Source organism: Puntigrus tetrazona, chromosome 2 (assembly GCF_018831695.1).
Source record: "Puntigrus tetrazona isolate hp1 chromosome 2, ASM1883169v1, whole genome shotgun sequence".
NCBI classification, from domain to species: Eukaryota; Metazoa; Chordata; class Actinopteri; order Cypriniformes; family Cyprinidae; genus Puntigrus; species Puntigrus tetrazona.
Window position 1 is genome coordinate 12,645,639 of NC_056700.1, and position 19,341 is coordinate 12,664,979.

The window sequence follows — 19,341 nt, forward strand, 5'->3', positions numbered from 1 at the left end:
CACTCAGCACTATCATAAGACTCGTTTCTTGGCATTGTCTTACAGGACACATTATCATTTCTTTGTATTCATTCCTAGGCTGATGTCTTTTCGTATGGCATTATTTTGTGTGAGATAATTGCAAGGATACAGGCTGACCCTGACTACCTACCACGCACTGAAGTGAGCAGTAATTTTAAACCTCTCTAATATGTTTTGGAGATAAACTTGGTAACGACATCACTTGTTATGCTAGTCCTTAAAACGTCTTTGTCCCGAGTGTAATATTTACCCCCTACATTTGCTCCTTGCAGAACTTTGGCTTAGATTACCATGCCTTCCAGCACATGGTTGGAGATTGTCCTTCAGACTTCCTGCAGCTTGCCTTCAACTGTTGCAATGTGAGTTTCTTTTTATCAAACCATCCGGAAAGCGGCAAGTACAGCAGTCAACATTTGAAGTGGATCAAAAAAGAACGCATTTTGGTTTTAGGACAACTTTGAGCTTCAGATGTTGACTGCTTTATTTCAGCTAAATGCTGTTTTGAACTTTCTTTTTTACAATAGTACAATTTTGACAGTTTTAAAACTTCAGATATAAAATAATAATGATACGAATTATGAACAGATGAGCAACTACAACATTGCTAGTTGTTTTGATCATGAAAATGAAACTGTCCCACTATAACATTATACGTGCAGCGTAGCATTCTTAGAATAGAAGTGAGAACGTGGCGCTTCTCCAGAATTAGATGCTGATGTGTTTTTATGTTCTTGTTGACTCTGCTTATATCCCAGATGGATCCAAAGCTCAGGCCCTCGTTCCCAGATTTAGTAAAGAGGCTGGAAGAAATCCAGAAAAAACTGAAAGCTGATGAATCCGAGAGGGAGAGGATGCTACTAACTGCCGGAGAGGTGGAGAAAAAACCCTTGCCTAAAGGTGTGTTTATTCACACAGTTTATTTTAATCCCAGTATAGATTTTCTGACCTGCAAACTGTCAATATGATAATGAAAACTACAGGTGTCTGTGACATAATATTTGAGTCACTATTTCTGGCACTAAACCAAAAGCTTTGATGTGCTTTGAACACATCTTTGATGCGAGTTGCTTTGACAGAGAGCTAGTACATCCTGCCGCCCCCTGAGGCTTTGCTCATACCATCCAGCACTCACTTTCCATGTAATACCGCAGGGCCAATGAGTTCTAAGAACAAGGAGACTGGAAAACCAACGGGATTGGAGACAGTAACGCTGTCTTTGTCTATGAGCTTTATGGATTGGATGTTTTTCCCTTATGAGAATTGCTTTTACTTTCTCCCTCTGTTCTTTGCAGTCTCACAACCCAGTGTCCGTTTAGTGCTAATTCATATCCTGCACAAACAAGGAATAAGTCACAAAACAATGTGTGGCTAGAAAAGATTAGAGCCTCATTGAGCCCCATGCATTAGATACACTACCATTCAAATGTCTGGGGTCAGTGAGATATTAGCACTTTTATTCAGCCATGAAGCATTCAATTAAGAGGAAACTACAAAATATTTTTATAAAATATTTAAGTATATTGAGCTTGACACAGTGATAGATTTTAATTAACAAAATAGAACGAGGCAGTATGTTTTATATTGATATACAGGAAGGTAAGCGTATTTTTATGACGGTAATAACTATAACATTACTATTAAAATGGAGTAAATTTAAATATAGTAACGATATAATAACAGTGCTCCGATGAATGAATTTGTGTTAATATTTCACCTATGCTTTTTTAGATTTTAATGTTATGTTATAGATTTTATCAAGTGTGTGTGCGTTTATTTTATTTCCTTTTTATTTATCAAAGAATGTAGAAAAAAATGCATGCATGATGTAGTGCAACAGTTTTCAGCTTTGATGATAATAAGAAACCCTATTTGAACATTAAATCAGCATAATAATATTCAGAATTATTATGTAACACTGATGACTGGAGTAATGACTGCAGGAACTAAACCATTTAGTCCATTACAAGACTAAATTACATTTTAAAATTGTATTAAAATATAAAACTCTTATTATAAATTGATGCAATTTCAATACCCAAAACTTTTTAAATTGTCAGCCTTGTAATGCTCAGTGTCTCAGTTGAAGGTTTTTAATATACTTCATGTGTGCTTTTGAGTTTCGATATGTTACACATGACAAAGCTCTTTTCCTTTCACATATTCAAATGCACATTACAGATTTTGTCACCCCCTAGTGTTTAAGAATATACTCTCAGACTTGAAAGTTTCAGTACTGTTGACTAGCAAAAAAATAGTTTTTAAACAGGTTTTCTGTCATTGATCAACACACTCCAAACCCTGTCTGGCTCTGGTCAATATGCTCAGACACAGCAATGTACTAATATATATATATATATATATATATATATATATATATATGTATATATATATGTGTATATGTGTGTGTGTATGTATGTATATATTTTATATATATATATACACACACACACACACACACACACACACACACATAATAAACATGCACAGTACACACACATTATGTAAACAACAAAAACTTATTTTGGATGTTCATTGTTAATAACTAATTATTAACAATGAACAATATTTGTAAAACATTTATCTCAGTTACCATATATATATATATATATATATATATATATATATATATATATATATATATATATATATATATATATATATATATATACATACATACATACACACCATGTTATAATGTTATCAAATGTGCCTAATGCCTCTCTTATTGTTTTTTGGTGTTTTTTAGGTCCAGGTGAAAAGGGTATAAAGAGGTTAAATCCTCTTGTTTTTCAGGATGATAAGATTCCACCCAAGTCCCCCCGTCCACGTCGCAACATATGGCTTTCTCGTAGCCAATCTGACATTTTCTCTCGTAAGCCCGCTCGCAAAGTGAATGTCCAGGACCCTTACTACAACCCAGGACCCAGGGGCTTCATACACGGGCAGCCGAAAGTCAACCCTTTCAGTGCCCGAGAGGACTTAAAAGGTGGCAAGATCAAGTTTTACGACATGCCCAGCAAATCGGTCTTCTCGCTCATGTTTGATTTGCACTCGCCTCGCGGCAGTCAAAGTTCATACCAGCCCCATCCCAACATCAGCTCGGGAGCCTCCGGAAACAACTGCACCCCGACCTGGCCGGAGACCTGGCAGCTGCCCGGTCGCCTGTGCCGCTCGCTCCCAGTCTCTCCCCAGCTGCCCCACTCGGATGTCTTCTTCTCACCTCACCCAACGTCCAAGAGCGAGGCCGGACAACCCAGCGGCGAAAGCAAGCAAAAAGCATTGAGCAGCTGGGCTAAGAAGTACGCTGTTAACGAGATCCCTCCGTACAAACCGCGAGCAGAAAGGCAGGAGGAGGTGGGAGCGGAGGAGGACTGGTCGTCTCTGGTACCCTCTGAAGGAGGAGAAGCGGAGGCCATGGACTGCTCCAGCAGCAGAGGAAGCCCTGCGGATGATAAGGACACAATCTTCAGCCAGATACAGAACGGCAGCCTCGGCGGCTTATGCGAAGACATGGAGGCCGAAGACCAGGATGGCTTGATGATCTCCAACAAGAACTCACTCACGCTGAGCATGTCCGTAGAGCCACAGGAACTCTGTCCGATAGTCCTAACAGCCTGCAAAGCCACATCTTCAGGAGAACGCATCTCCAGATGTGACATCTAGATGGTTAAAAGGGCATACGCCAGCCACGCTTTCTCGAGTTTGAACTGATAAGATGCCACACGAACAGAGATTATATTGGTTAAATATTTAATACGAATATAAGTTGTATATATTTTGTCCTTCGGGGGATGTAAACCCTTGTAACTTAAGCTAAAAGGGCGGCTTGGATTTATCGAAAGAGCAGGAAAAGAGGTGTGAAACACTGATCCGGTCCATGTGGTAGTAATTGCTCATCACACTATGGAAAATATTCATTGGACGTCACCTCACACAGGGCTAATAATGAGACACAATCTGTGATTTGTTTTTTTTTTTCTTGACAATACATGCTATTGGTTGCACGTACCACATATGCTGTTTTTATTTTGTACACCAACTGTATGCGGTTTCTACGCGTTTGATTGTGTAGAATTCATCGAAGAACAAATGTCTTTGGAGAAAGGTGATTGAGTCTTTTTGCACTGCATGGGCTTAGAAAATCCGCAGCAAACATTCCACGTCGTCTCGCATCTTAATAAGCTCCTGTTTTGATCCTACGCTAAACTGGGTGTGTGCCACGGTAATTTCAAAACGAGGATCATTTTCGCTCTTTGACCTCTCAGGTCTTCAAAAACTAAAAAGTCCATGTCTGTATCTACTTAAAATCGTAATTGCACTTGAAATAAGTTAAATGGTTTGAACCTTTTTTTTTTTATTTTATCTATTATTTGTCACTACATTTCTATGCAATAAATTTAACCAAGGCATGATAGTTTTATAGAGATGATTTATTTTGATATTTATGAGAAGAAAAAGTAATTTTACTATGTCTGTGAACTGTTTAAACTGTGTTGTTTATATAAACTGATTTCTGTACATGTTGAAAAATGGTCAGTTTATGCTAGTTTGTTCTTAACTCTTTTCCTGCTTTGTCCTGACTGTTTTTTTTTTCAACACTTTTAGATTGTAGATTTGTAACTGATTCAGAGATGTATATTTGTACCAAAGACAGATCAGGACTTATTTTCCCAATTTATATGGCTTTAGTTGTTTAAATGCATGTGTGTATTCCCAATTGTTTAAAATAAATTCAGAATGTCTTATTGGTATTTATTGTGGCTTTCTTATATGACAATTTTTGTTTGTTTGTTTTTCCCATAGACATATATTATAGATGCTATCTAGACTAGTACAGTTAAAAGGATACAGTCTTGTCTGCCTTGATTTAGATTCAAATAAATCAGTAGAGGAAAAAACATACAAGCCATGGACAGAAACATACATTTTATTTGACAAGAAATGAAATCTAAAATCAAAGCTTTCTATGCAGTTCCTTCAGATTTTACAGCAGTGCTTTTTCCCCAGATGTAGTCCATCTTGTGCACATGAGCCTTTGAAGACTTGGAGAAGGTGCTTTTGGCTACATGTAGAGGAACAGACTTGCCACTGAGGAAGAGCTTATTGAGACATGCAGGGATGAGAGGAGCAGTGCTGGATTCTTCTGCGCTTTCAGTCAGATTTCTGGCGTAGGCAAAAATATAGCCGGTCATGAAAGCATCAAACCCTGCTCGGTGAGTTCCTCCTTCCGCTTTCTTCCCTTTTGGTCTAACGGGAGCTTCGGAAGATGCTTCTGGCTGGGATTCCTCATTTTCATTCGTGCTGGCTGCTTTCCCAGGTTCAAACGCATGGGTGGCATCTGTTGGCTCAGAACTTGCGGTCTTCTCCTGATGTTCAGGGAGCGCTTGTTCAGATACAGGCACTGCCTGGTCCAGCTCAGTCTCTTCAAAGTGTGACCTTTTGCCCTGTGGGGAACCGCATGTCTCAGAGGGCCCTTGAGAACCTTTTTTTTTGTTCTTACGCTTCCTCTTCTTCCTCTTGTCTTCTCTGATCTTCTCATCATGCTGGATTATAAGGTCTGTGTCATGTGACAAGGAGCACTGAGAGCCATTAGGACACCATCCATACGCCTAGAGCAGAAAACAATTAGTGTGTCACATATACATTTTGTAATCTGAGTACAACATCTCTTCAGGCCTGCAGGATACAATCATAAAAGGGTGAATATTGAAGAATTATTATTAGCTAATGGTTTTGTTTTGCATGACAAATGAAGTGGGTAACAGTTCTCATTCGAGCACCACAACAGAAACATCTCAAGTGATTTCACACTAAAGGTAAATGCAACATTTATGCTTATAAACCTTTTAATCTGATAATTTATCAACATTTACTCTACTGACATTGATTTTGATAGTAAAAGATGCCATTAAAGAAATCTGACATTTTGGTTGATTCTACATCAATTTGAGGATTAAATGTTTAGACGTTTTAATGTTAGGTGCAACTGTGATATACTGTGAAATATTACTTTTTAAAATGTCTTCTATTTTGGAAATGTAATTTATTCCTGTGATGAATTTTCAGCAGCCAATACTCCAGTCTTCAGTATCAGGCAGTGCTTCAGAAATCATTTTTAATATGCTGATATTCTGCTCAAGAAACATCACTTCTTGTTAGGAACACTGAAAACAGCTATGCTGCTAAACATCTTTGTGGAAACCACAATAAAGAATTTTTAAGATTCTTAAATTTAAAAAGCAAGAAATGTTTCATAAAATAGACAAACTTTGAGTTAGAGGAACTCACAGAGAACTGAACGCAAATGTTGAGGGCACCGTCCTGATTCTGGTTGTCCAAGCACGGCCTGTAGTCTATGTAGCTCTGCATGTTGCCTGTGTATTTACAAAACTCCAGGAACACATGACTCCTATTGCCATCTCCGGCAATGGCTTTGCCGTTTTCCAACTTACTGTTGAGGACAACGAAAACATCTGAAACTTGAGCCACTGCACAGACACTTTTATGCATTTTTGACATATTGAGACTTACCACTTCTTATAGGCGTATTCCAGGTAAGAGGCCGAGAACCGCAGCTCATACTCCGTTGCGTACTTTGTGTCATAGATGCCTGATGGAAACATCTGGGATAGATCGGCAATGAAGGTGCCCAGTCGATCGGGAAGATGGGCATAGAAGCATTGGTACAAGAAGACCATGTCTATCAGACCATTATGAACCACTAAGGGCTTGTTGGCCCTAAGCAGTTCTACGAACAAGGAGCGCATGTTTACCCCGTGGGCATCACCTCCCTAAAACAAGCACAGAACACACCAACCTGTTAAATGTCAAGAAATCTGAAAATATCAAAGTTTTTGGTTAAATGTCTAATCATACTTACTTTATCGTTACCCTTATAATAAGAAATGCCTTCAGCATATTGCTTGTTGAAGTCAAATCCGTGTTGTACAAGAAACTGCACTGACTGAGGTTCAATGATGTACTCCTCTGAACAAAGCAAGGTCAGATTGTAAACCTGGACCAGGTACGTGCTGTCCGCCTAAAGACAAGAAATATACAACAATTAATGTAATGTCCTTTTTGGCATTCATACAATCAAAAATGTTCATGGCAGAGACTTACTTTGTTGTCAAGCTTTTTATAACAAGCAAAGCCCAATGAAAGTATGGACCGCGATCGAGCTGCATGACATATGGCTTTGTATCTGTCCTCTATGGATCTTTAAAGGATAAAAACAAGTAAGAAAAACATTACCACGTCTTCAGATATTGGATAAGAATATTTTAACCACACAACTTACTCGGCTAGAAGAGCTTTCCTTGATCCAAGACCACTCAGTTCCTGCAAGAGACCGCGGTACATGAATGATATCGCTCTAGTTTCGTATGTAAACACTCGCATCTTCCGTTTCTTACCGTATCAATGGCGATGAATGAAGATGTTTTAATGGCTATGACCATCGCTGCCCACAACTCCTTAAAGTTGTTTCCCTGCACATCTATAACCGGGACTATCATTGAGGATGACATTTTACAAATTCACCAGATGAATTAACATCTGCGAAACACGGGGACTTCACTGTACCCAAGACTTTCCTCTAACCGCTTAAGTAAGCTATCTACGTCTCCGCTGGTGTAAGTAAAACAAAATGCTGAAATGATGAAAATGTCATCTCGCAGAGTAAAACAAATTATAATCGAACATATCTATAATATGCGTGTTTTCGTCGTTACATGGGTCTTGTTTTTTTTACTCCCTAAAAATCGTAAATCTGTTTTTCACACTTCCAAGTTCTATCGCCCGTGCATGTTACACGTGAGTTTGTGTACTTCCGGTTTGAGTTTCTGCTGTTTACAGATTGGTTGCACGTTGCCGCCACCTACTGGACTGGAGTGTAAAGTACATATTAAAATATAATAAATTACCTAAATATTTACTTTAAAATGGACTTTACGGATTGATAAAAATGCATATGTGTTATAAATTTGTTTATTCTGAATAGCTCTTGTTTTGTTCTTTTGACAGTTACGTATTCTTTAGTTTTTTTATTTAACTGTTGTTACTGAAATAAATACTACAGAGCAATAAAATTCCGTTAAAAACGTGTAATCAGATTAAAAAAAAATAACGTAGTATTTAACGTTATTCCTTTGTCACAATACGTGCTAAATGTGAGTGAATTTTATACAGGCATATCTAAAGTCAGCTCTCACGTAAACGTCATCAAGTAGCCTAGCGAAGTTACCGACGCCATTTTGGCTCAAACAAACTCTACATTTCACTTACTAGTAAATCACATTCGTCTTAAGAAATCGCATTTTGTACTCAATGCATTAAAGAGGCCGCCCGTAAAGTCACTGCGTGCGTCTGCTAAAATAACCGCTGCATCTTTTTCTTAATTGCAAAGTATTTTTAGTAATACACCTGCTAAGTCCTCTGCTAGCAGTCCGCTACGTGTCACCGTAGTTCTGCCCAGATGATAAGTTAAACATTTGGCGAATGCAAATAAAAATGGGTGGATGCTCCGCTCCAAACTGCTCGAACTCTACAACTATTGGAAAGCAGCTCTTTCGCTTTCCTAAAGACCCCGTGCGCATGAGAAAGTGGCTTGTAAACTGTCGGCGTGATTTTGTACCGACTCCCTGCTCCAGACTGTGCCAGGCAAGTGAAAGCATGCGAGAATTAAATTCTGCAGAAGACAACAATGAAGTCATTCTTCTGGCTTCCTTTCTGTGTAATCGTATATGTGTGCTTTTGTCGTAAAGCTTCGTTTCCATGACTTGCAGGACCACTTTGAAGAAAGCCAGTTTGAGGAGATCGCCAGATCACCAGCAGGGGGAAGGAAACTCAAACCCAACGCAATCCCCACACTGTTCAATGTTCCCGACCCTCCCTCTCCTGTCACCCCTCAAGTAGTGTTACCTGTTAAAAATGAGCCAGGTAAAGTTATCAGTCGTTAGCCACAAAGGATAAAAAAAAAATAGATACGTTTATATTTCAGTGTATATTTCTCTCCCCTATAAGATGGTCCAGGGTCACATATTTGAGGCAATGGACTGAAAACTTAACATGGTTATTATTATTTTTGTGTACTGGGTGTTTGGAAACTTACTTATATGAAGGCATAAATGAGTCCTTTTATTATTATTATTATTATTATTATTATTATTATTTGCGATACTCATGCCATTCCAAATCAGTTGCTAGGTTTTCTATGAAAGTTTAACCGTTAAATGAATACCTCTACATTCTTTTCTAATGTTAGCCTCTTAATTTAACCTTCTTAATATTAACCTTCTTAATATTCCTCAAAGTATTCATTATCAATAAAAGGGCAAGGGGAAAAGATCACATTTGTAAAAGAATATCTATTTTCTGTTTCTTTTAGTTTTTACAAAAAGAAAAAAGTTAATGGGGTCGCTAGTGACCAGAGATATGTAATGGTGTAAGCATTTTTTTTTTTTTTTTTTTCCTGTCCAACAGTGTTAAAAATCACCATCAATAGACCTCCATCCATGTTAGTTATACTTGCATTCAAAGGTTAAACAGTTCTTTTCTATACAAACCATACATTTTGGGTATGAACACAGTCCCTTTATGGTGACTTTGTGTGCTGCGGGGATGAACACATTGTGTTTTTCGTGTAGTGGAAAAGGACTTGAACATGGGGGACCATGGATATGCCCGTCGACAGCCCCCGGTGGATTCAGAGGAGGACGGGCTTCAGAGAACAGACGAGGAGCGACCCTGCTCTCTCTGCCAGCATTATAAAACCAAACTGGAGCAGCAACAGCAGCACACAGTCAGACTACAGAGAGAGGTAATATTCAGTCCAATAAATCATTACAGACAGTACATATCAGCGAATGAAAGCGCTTTTCCTCATTTCTTTGTAACACAGGCAGAGGAGATGAAGAAACGTCTTTACAAACTGAGTAAAATAGAGAAGGGGCTGCAGGTGTTTCTGTTCGAGGATCAGATACGTGCCCTGACGTTGGCCAAGCGTTCTCGGAGGGCAGTGTGGTCCCACGACACTTTACTGACAGCCCGTAAAATTCGCTGCGCAGTCGGGGTTAAAGGATACGAGTTCCTAAGGGAACTGGGCTACCCTTTACCTTCATACAGGACGCTTTGCAACCGACTGGAGCCCAAAATGATGGTGACCACGAGTATGCAGGACGAACTGGCGGAGCTCGGCCTGGGCATCATAACAGCTTGCGACAGCCCAGAGGGAAACGTGACGAGTGATGAAGGACTGATCGGGGTCATGACCTGAAACACTGTGTTTGCGAGAAAATGCACTAATGCTTGACTGTTAAACCAGCCAAAGGCGAAGCTGAAGATGTTTGTTTACCGGGTTAAACTATTTTGGGTTGTTGTTGTTGCGTTTTAAAACCATTTTGCGCAAATACCACAGCAGCCTGGAGATGATTTACTACTTTGTGTTTTCTTTTCTTTAACAAAAAGAGATCTTTCGGTCTTGCTGCGTCTGGCTGTGTGGTTGGAATCCCCCGATGCAAATATTGCACCTGTTAAAGAACTGAGGTGAACTGTCAGTGAATCGTTTCAGTTGTTCATAAGAATGTACCCTGAAAACCAAATGTTTCACTCTAAACTTGATTTTTGCTACTGAGACAAAGATATTAGAAAGATTTCGCTCGTTTCTGTGAGGAAGTTGACGAAAAAGACTTTGCAAATGTCACTGTTTTAAAGTGGTGTGTCGGCAGTGGTTCTGTTTTAAAGCGTTGTAAATCTGGTTTAGCAGCAGGGAGATGGCACATATTTATAGAGCCACCACACAAGTGATTCATGCAGTTGCCAAACTGAGGGGACTGTTCTGAATAATAAACTTCTGCCTGTCCGCAAACCAGAGTTTCTGGTTTATGTTTTTTTTTTCCCTTTGTGTTCATGTTTGCCACCCCCTGTCTGTACAGTTTTATTTCAACAGCTCTTTGATGGATCCCTTGTCAACTGTGTGTCTTAAAGGCGTAGATCACCCCAAAATAAACTTTTTTTTTTTTTTTTTTTTTCCTCACCCACATGTTTTCCTGAACCTGTAGGATTGACTTCTGTAGAACACAAAAGAACGGTAACCGTTTAATGTTATGGTAAAAAAAAAAAAAGTGTTTACAGAAAAGTTCACAAAACACATTAATAGGGACGTTTGAGGAACATCAAACTAGTGCTGTCAAATGATTAATTGCATCCAAAATAAAAGTTTTTGTTTTCGTAAAATGTGTGTGTACTGTGTGAATTTATGTATATAAAAACGCATGTATATATTTAAGAGAAGTCTAACGTTTTTCTATTAAATATTTATATACAATATAAAATGTGTATTTGTATGTATATATACATGTAAATACGTACACATACATTTATTATGTAAAAAACTTGTATTAGATCCAAATAATCACAATCAATTAAAAGCAGTTTAATAAAAAACACAGTATGTTTAGTTCTGGGGGTTACTGTTAATTTGTGTTGGCTCTTATTGCTGCTTGGATATTTAGAGTGTACTGAAGGTTATTGCTCTGTGGATTAAAGTGTGTACTTTGGCCCAATCATTTCAAGGATAAAACACTGTTGTTTGCAAAACAAATCAATTCCTATGCGATGGTGTAAGATCTTTCAGGAATGTTATGTCGAGTGTAAATGTCAGATTGTTAACTGTGGTGTATTTACAACGAGGCCAGTTTACAAAATAAAACTTTCAATCTACATTTTCTCATTTATTCACATGCGGTGCACATCCGAAGCCCCTCGAATGTCCCTGTGTTTGTTAACAGAAAGGAACGAGCCGACAAGAACATTCTTTTAAAATATCTACCATGCATTACCTTTCCACAAACCTGTATAGTAATTGATAAACATCGGTCACTCAGGGATCCATTGCATCATGAAAAGTAAATTTACAGATGCACTTGTTTTTCAGATGATGTGATCACCGAATGTTTAGCTCGAGCAAACAGTAACCAAAACTGCCAGGGAGAAGGAAAATTAAATAAAACGCGCATGAACCGCCCCCAAGATTTTAAACTTCGGTAATTGTAGATCGATTTATGTTTCATTTGTCAACTCAAATAACCAGGAGATCAATCAGAGCATCGCAGCAGCTATAAAACAGCATTTTGCCTCTGTGTAGATTCCAAACAAATCTGATCCGAGAATATTTATTCCTTTACTTGCATGCTTTATACCTCTCTCAAGTCTTTTTATGTAAAAGGCCATACAGAAGCTCAAATCATTTGCATATTTAGTGAGCTGAACAAAAATTTAGTGAACAAAATTTTTTCATGTAAAAAAAAAAATCCCTAAAGATTTGTTCGGTTTGTTATCAACTAGTGTGTTTATCTTGTATTCATATTTATCTTGGATCACTCACTTTGTATCACACCAGGCCCCGATCCCATCTTTTACTGGTTTGTTCTGTTTGTTTAGGGGGAGGTTTGTCCAGATTGTGAGCTTTAAAAGTGTGGACCAGACAACTTACCCTCATTATTTTTAACACAGAGGAGGCCAAGGGTCGTAGCTTGAGGTTTGTGCTAATCGTATCAGTTTTGCTTTTATATGGGATGAAATAAATGTAAAAACGAATGTAGTGCTTCAGTTTGATGGTTGTTTTTTGTTTGCAGCTGTTGCGGTGGGTGAAGTTCAGCGGACGTGATGCAGGCTCTCTGGGCTCTGTGGTTGTCTGCTTTTCCAGCTCTGCTGGGAGCTTCATCGCTGATTGTGGAGAAGGAAAGCACTGGCTCCCGGATTTGTAAGCCTGCTCCGAAGTGGGAGATCGAGGACGAGGTTCCAATGAAGGACCTGCTAGGAAATGTAGTCGTTGTGGCTCTTCTTAAAGCGAGCTGACAGTTCTGTCTCACGCAGGCCGCCAGGTGAGAGATCTAGTGCTGTGTAGTTTACTGGCTCATTCTTTAAAGTAATCTCTTACAGATTTTTATAGCAGATATTTAACAAATGAGAAAAGAAACTGCGAGGTGCTATTATAAGAGAAGGTGAGATTATAAGAGATATGACTTTTAGTGTTTAGTAATCATACCAGTTAAAGTATATAAATGCTATCAAATCGAGTAGAATATATAATAATATAATATATAACACATTTATGCGAGGGTAACAAAACAGTAATGTAAATGTTGACTTTTATTTATGTTTCATTTAAAAAAAAAAGAATCTAAATGATTAAACATTTAATTAGACAAAATTATTTTTAGACTAAGTAATAGCCTTTATGTATTTATTAATAATATTTAGTAATCATACAAATTCGTATTATTTAGTAATCATGCATATATAAATGCAATCAAATTAATTAGAACATATAATGAAATAATATTCACATTTATGTGAGGGACAGAAATGACACGCTTTGTAGAAAGACCCTCCTTGTTTAAAGTGACTGATTTTGTTTCTAGTAGGTAGAATTTCAGGGTTTGTACAAACGATCTCGGTAAACTTGAGTCAGTTAAATCAGATCGTTCTTTTGTTTTTCTGAAGGTTGGGAGACCTGCGTGACAAGCTGGCGCGTGGCAAGCTGACTAACATATCATTCCTGGTCGTCAATGAGCAGGATGCGCAGTCCAGAGCCATGTACTGGGAGCTGAAGAGACGGACAGCAGAGGGCATCCCTGTGTATCAGCAGAGCCCACTGCAAAATGACGTCTGGGACATCCTAGATGGAGACAAGGATGATTTCTTAGTTTATGACAGGTATGGGCTAAGCACACTATTAAATCCATCCGGTAATACGACCAGTCTGACTAGTTTCTCTTTAAGGTCACGTGACTTATTTGTACTCGTATGAAGGTTCTCCGGAAAAAAAAATGAACATCTGAAATCTTTTTCTCAAGCATAATTTTTTTGCATTAAACGCCATGGTCATTCTTTTGTATGTCCTTTCTGCACAGATGTGGACATCTCACCTTCCACATTGTCCTGCCCTATAGCTTCCTTCACTACCCTTATGTAGAAGCTGCCATCAGGGCTACGTACCACAAAAACATATGCAACTGCTCAGTGAGTGAAAATCTTCAGAAAAGCTTCAGGAAGTGTTGCTTCTAAATGTTTGCAAAATGTTCACTTATTGAAACTCTCTTCCAGTTGCATGCAAACTCCTCCATATCAGAAGGCTTCGAAAACAACAAAAATGACGCAAAGGAGCTTACAGAAGAGAACCGGAAGACTAACAATACAGAGCCCGTAACTGTTGAGCACCATCACCATCAACCTGAGCGTCATCATCATCATCATCATCATGTGCATCATCATCATCATCATTACCATAAAAATAAAACGAACAGCACCGGTGATTCAGATGTGACCAGCATTTCAAAGGAGCCAGTACAGCATTCGCATCAAGAACATAGTCATCACTAAAATTTGGGTCTTCTTGTTTGTTTTGTTTCTCGATAATTGTTGTATTTTAGTTTATAAATGTACTCTCTTTTATCTATACGCAGCTGCTCTTGTGTCAGACCTTATATTGACCTTTAAGGAGGAATTCAGTTGGTTCTCATTGCTCTTAATGAAGTGTGCACTTTAAACCTGAGTCAGGGGTCTGCATGCAGATGTTGAGCGGAAAAATCATTTGCACGAGGCTTTTGAATTCCTCCTTACTTTTAGGGATTATATGTTTGCTGAACGAAAGAGTTTGCTATTTGTATTATTTGTTGACTTGTATTTATGCGATGGTATGATGTGTTAAGGAAGTATGTTTATGACCCAAAGTGGTATGAAAGAAAGTGTATTTAATATACAGCATTTAATATACAGAATCTACGTTTCCTGTCAAAAGCTTCATCATACTGGGCTGTTAAATTTGGAAACTATTTCTTTGGTAGCTATTGGATTTATGTGATTGCATTTATGGTCATTCTATTTTAGAAGATGGGGCTGGGACTGACTTGGTAGACCTTGGTCATGGTTTAATAGGACTGGTAGACCACCTTGACCAGTCCTAACAAATCAGCTATATGTTCCACAAAACCCACCGTCAACTCATATAATGTATTTAGACAATATAACAAAGCATCACTTTTTCAGAGAAGACATACTCTACAACCTGTAATTAATTGAGTAAAACTTTTTGTTTTTCAATCTGCCTATTAGCACAATTATTTCTAAGACAGAGAAGTAATTTTCAGGCCTACTTTTTAAAACCAAACCTAAAAACATTAGCCTCATCGTGTATCCTGTTAATTAGGCTTAATTGATAGTGTCCTTAAAAAGCCACTTAAATAGCTAATACTGGGCAACGCTCAAAATAGCTGTTGGTAAAGAATAAAGTTATCCGGGGGATTTTGGTAATCCGTCTTGTGGAGGATGCCATGTGTAAACGTCTTAACTCCTCATTGAGCCACTGATTTATGCTGAACGAGAGCTCGGTGTCGTAATTCCGTTGATAACAACATGTTTTGTCTCTCGTGGAGCTAAAATAGCTATCATAATTGACATTTTTACCCAGTTAGGCTACTCCTTTCGCTGCAAAAGTCACACCCTTCAAAGAAGCCTCGCGCTGTTCCCGCATTCAACCGATGGATGGCGCTGTTCGGGCATTACTGAATGAACACCGGGCGTAATGGTAAGGCATTTACGTTTAAAATACACAAAACGTTTCTCAAATATTGAAAATAAGCTACTTTAGGGCATAGTTTAGTTTGTTCGCTTGTTCCTTGTTGCTTTTACAATATTTCCATAGATTAACAAACACCGGTTTTCTTTCATTATTAATCGCTCAGGTGTCTGTATCCCCGTCGACATGGCAGAGGATCCAGATATTTCACCAGTGGGTCCTAGAAAACGGAGGTATGAGCTATCTTTATCATTTCATACGACTCAACAAACTACAGCAGCCGTAGACTTACAACAGTTGTTCGTTTTCCTTACATTCACCGACAGGCTGCATTTAAGAAAGCAGTATGAAATACTTTGATAAAGCACTTTAACAGCTACATCGGGTAATATAACGAGCTAATGAAACTCGTTCCAACAGACAAGAGGACAGATGGATGGCTTTTGGTTTACTCTCCTCTGTCTGTCGGTGGGATCTTCCTGTTTTACCTGGTCATCGTCTGGCTTGGTCCCAAACTGATGTCTTACAGAGAACCAGTCAACATCAAAGCTCTCCTTATTATTTACAATTTTTCCATGGTGTGCCTTTCTGCTTACATGTTTTATGAGGTACGGGAAACAAAGATTAAAAACGTAATTTTCATTCATGGGTCGGTTCGTTCATTCATTTCGCTTATAGTTCACAGCATCTTCTTGGTTTGCGAATTACAGTTTGGTTTGTCAGCCTGTCGACTACTCTGAAACACCATTGGCAATGAGGGTAAGCACATTATTTTACTGTAATTTATTTGTATTTTCCCCTAAGAAGTTAATATTTCTGCTAGGTGAAGAATTATGCTTATTGCAATTTTGTGCAATTTTAACGGCATGCAGATGGCCAGAGTGTGCTGGTGGTTCTACTTCTCCAAAGTCATTGAACTTACCGATACAGTAAGTGAATCTAGTCCTTTGATATCATGTCTATGAATGCCTTATGCTATTTTATTTATAAATAAGTAAATGTCATTATCATCAGGTGTTCTTCATTCTGAGGAAGAAGAATAATCAACTGACCTTTTTGCATGTTTATCATCATGGCACCATGATTTTCAACTGGTGGGCGGGGGTCAAGTATGTTGCGGGAGGGCAGTGTAAGTGTTCTTACTTTGGAGTAAGATGCAATGTTATAATCAAGAGACCTATTAGAAAGGTTGTGTGAAGTTCACACAAAAAATATTTAGTAAATCATTACTAAATATTTACTCCCCCCTCAAGCTGCTCAATATATAACTAAGTTTGTTTCTTAATCAGAACAGATTTTTAGAAATGTAGCAGAACATTACTTGCTCATCGGTGAATCCTCTGCAGTGAATGGGTGCCGTCAGGATAAGAGTCCAAACGTCACCTAAATTGAAAAGCTATATTTCGTAATTAACACATTGATTATTAATCTGTCATTATTTTTGTCGTATTACATTAAAATCCACCGACATGTTTGTTTAGAACTGTTTTGGATTGTAAACACTGCATGCTTTATCTGCTTGATATCATAATCATGCTTAATATTTCCCTCCTGATTCAGGGAACTGAAACTGAAAAAAAGCCGTAGCTTTTGGATAGAGCATGTTTTAGCTGGAGGAAAACAGTTTGAAGTTACAGTGAATTTATTACAAACAGTTTTTTTTACCTCACAAAATGTTAAAGGAAGGATTGAAGTTGTGATGTTTTTATCAGCTGTTTGGACTCTCGATGTGGCGGCACCCATTCACTAGATGTAATGCTGACAAATCTGTTTAACTGATGTGAATTTTAGATTGTTGGGTGAACTATTCCTAATTACTTTGCAAAATAAACTATTAGGTTGAACTATTGTAGGTCCAAAATACTGAGGCGACATTTAACATATAGTTTAAACCTTGTATTAAACTAGCACAAAAGATTCTATTGAAGCTTAAGATGCAAATTAGATCATGTCAAATAATGCATTCGTGTTCATTTTCACTCGTATTATGCTATAATTGCAAAATAATTTTATAATAAAATCGTTTTTTATCAAAAAGCTCCTAAATGTGATTTTCTGTATTTGGGCTTGATGTAGGTGCAGTAGCAATCTAGTACCACTAGATGATGTATTGCTTCAGAAATAGACAATGAAAGTATTGTCTTTATGTTAGGCAACTCATCTCATGTATGTTTGCTGTTTTATTCAGAGCGCCATATGTTCTGAAGTGTCATGGCAGGGAATGATTTACATAATTATTTATGTTCTCTCTCCCTCAGCGTTCTTTATTGGCCTCATAAATTCTTTTGTTCACGTGGTGATGTACATGTACTATGGCCTGGCAGCACTGGGCCAGCGAATGCATAAGTACTTGTGGTGGAAACACTACCTTACTTCGCTTCAGCTGGTAAGACTTTCAAAATGATTTTTTTGAGGTTATAATAATTCCACATTTAGGCTCGGCCGCTTTTGTATCACTGCCTTTCTATGTCCCCCTCAGCTCCAGTTCTTCATTGTGACCATTCACACTGCAGTTAACCTCTTTGCTGACTGTGACTTTCCTGACTCCATGAATATTATAGTGCTCGGATATGCCTTCAGCCTGATCGGTTTGTTTAGTAACTTTTATTATCAGAACTATATTTCCAAGAAGACCAAGGTGGCATGATAGCATGAAGATTAAAATATATTATATACTATGACTGTCTGAATAAAACGGTGCCATCCATTGATCCCCAATGTGGCGACTGAGACCGTCTTAAGGACTCTGTTTATCTCAGATCCATTTGTCTGTGTATACTCCCCTCCTCCAAACAGAGTCCATACAATCTCCACACTCCCATCCCCCTCTGGTCATTAGGGATTGAGACCCTGCAACGCTCTAGTGATCTGGCCAAATTGAAATAAACCCGAGTCCACCTTCTGCTCCTCACTCACTTATTTATCTAATCTCCCACTGTGACACTTCATTTGTTTTACCACTCATTGGATCAGGTCAGCCAATCACAGTGTAGCTGGGGGGAGTGGTTTATTTGGAGCCCTACCTTCTCTACATCTGCCCTCTTCTATCAGTCCTTAAACCTATACCTTTTTAAAATACAGTTTGTTATATACATGTATGTATATCCCAAATAAAAGTTATTTTTCTTTTTTTTTTTTACAAAATATATGCGTGTAGTGTGTATATGTATTTTGTATATAACGCACACACACACACACACATATATATATATATATATATATATATATATATATATATATATATATATTAAAAAATATGTTGCATTTATATATTAAATATATTTATAGGTGATATAAACTATATAAATATATACGTATATGTAATTTTTTTTTTCAAAATACATGCTGTATATGTGTGGATTTATATTTCCATAATAATTATACAATGCACACACATATAAACCTGCAATTAATTGTGAATAGTCATTTGATAGCACTAATATATACATATATTGAAATTTAATACATAATAGTCAATACATTACTGTGTGTGATTTTATTTGTATTTCAGTTCCTTTTAATTCTACTTAAATTTCAATTCGCATTGTATTTGTTACCTCAGTTTAAAGTTAGTAATTGAATTAGAATTCAAAAGGCATTCTCAAATCAATTCCGAATGGCACACAAGAGTGAACACCTGTCACGCTGGAAAATCAATGGTTTAGAGAGAAGACTTCTCCTGAAAAATTGTACCAGCCAGCTCTGAAAAGCAAGTGTAGGCCAACTCCAAAAATACGTCG

At 37.8% G+C, this 19,341-nt stretch overlaps 5 protein-coding genes across 6 annotated transcripts in view; 4 read left to right on the forward strand and 1 right to left on the reverse strand.

The window, feature by feature from the left end:
- Positions 1-4,772, forward strand: part of tesk2 (testis associated actin remodelling kinase 2) — a 20,380-nt gene extending 15,608 nt beyond the window's left edge. Inside the window, exons 8-11 of the mRNA XM_043257989.1 lie at positions 79-162; positions 294-380; positions 777-918; positions 2,768-4,772. Of these exons, the coding sequence (XP_043113924.1) occupies positions 79-162; positions 294-380; positions 777-918; positions 2,768-3,684 (1,230 nt within the window). The 3' untranslated portion in view covers positions 3,685-4,772. The remainder of the gene's footprint in view (positions 1-78; positions 163-293; positions 381-776; positions 919-2,767) is intronic.
- A 160-nt stretch (positions 4,773-4,932) lies between these two features.
- On the reverse strand, positions 4,933-7,824 carry toe1 (target of EGR1, exonuclease). Its single transcript, XM_043257999.1, has 7 exons — positions 7,437-7,824; positions 7,322-7,362; positions 7,144-7,240; positions 6,902-7,060; positions 6,553-6,812; positions 6,310-6,472; positions 4,933-5,630 (listed from the first exon to the last, which is right to left on the reverse strand). The coding sequence occupies exons 1-7, from the start codon at positions 7,548-7,550 to the stop codon at positions 4,986-4,988; spliced, it is 1,479 nt and encodes a 492-aa protein (XP_043113934.1). The 5' UTR covers positions 7,551-7,824; the 3' UTR covers positions 4,933-4,985.
- Positions 7,825-8,239: 415 nt separating this feature from the next.
- On the forward strand, positions 8,240-11,246 carry si:ch73-382f3.1 (uncharacterized protein LOC100151273 homolog). Its single transcript, XM_043258015.1, has 4 exons — positions 8,240-8,682; positions 8,808-8,961; positions 9,669-9,841; positions 9,923-11,246. Exons 1-4 carry the CDS (start codon positions 8,521-8,523, stop codon positions 10,295-10,297), a joined length of 864 nt encoding a protein of 287 aa, XP_043113950.1. The 5' UTR covers positions 8,240-8,520; the 3' UTR covers positions 10,298-11,246.
- Positions 11,247-12,407: 1,161 nt separating this feature from the next.
- selenop2 (selenoprotein P2) lies at positions 12,408-14,804 on the forward strand. The gene is made up of 5 exons (XM_043218997.1): positions 12,408-12,559; positions 12,657-12,905; positions 13,528-13,740; positions 13,938-14,046; positions 14,131-14,804. The coding sequence occupies exons 2-5, from the start codon at positions 12,688-12,690 to the stop codon at positions 14,404-14,406; spliced, it is 816 nt and encodes a 271-aa protein (XP_043074932.1). The 5' UTR covers positions 12,408-12,559; positions 12,657-12,687; the 3' UTR covers positions 14,407-14,804.
- A 472-nt stretch (positions 14,805-15,276) lies between these two features.
- On the forward strand, positions 15,277-18,738 carry elovl8a (ELOVL fatty acid elongase 8a). Of its 2 annotated transcripts, none has more exons than XM_043219017.1 (8): positions 15,277-15,610; positions 15,768-15,834; positions 15,928-16,209; positions 16,280-16,360; positions 16,474-16,530; positions 16,616-16,730; positions 17,860-17,987; positions 18,081-18,738. In XM_043219017.1, exons 3-8 carry the CDS (start codon positions 16,003-16,005, stop codon positions 18,246-18,248), a joined length of 756 nt encoding a protein of 251 aa, XP_043074952.1. In that variant the 5' UTR covers positions 15,277-15,610; positions 15,768-15,834; positions 15,928-16,002; the 3' UTR covers positions 18,249-18,738. The 2 variants fall into 2 exon arrangements, with proteins under 2 accessions (XP_043074952.1, XP_043074943.1); XM_043219008.1 differs by having other exon boundaries at positions 16,022-16,209.
- The last annotated feature ends 603 nt before the right edge of the window (positions 18,739-19,341 follow it).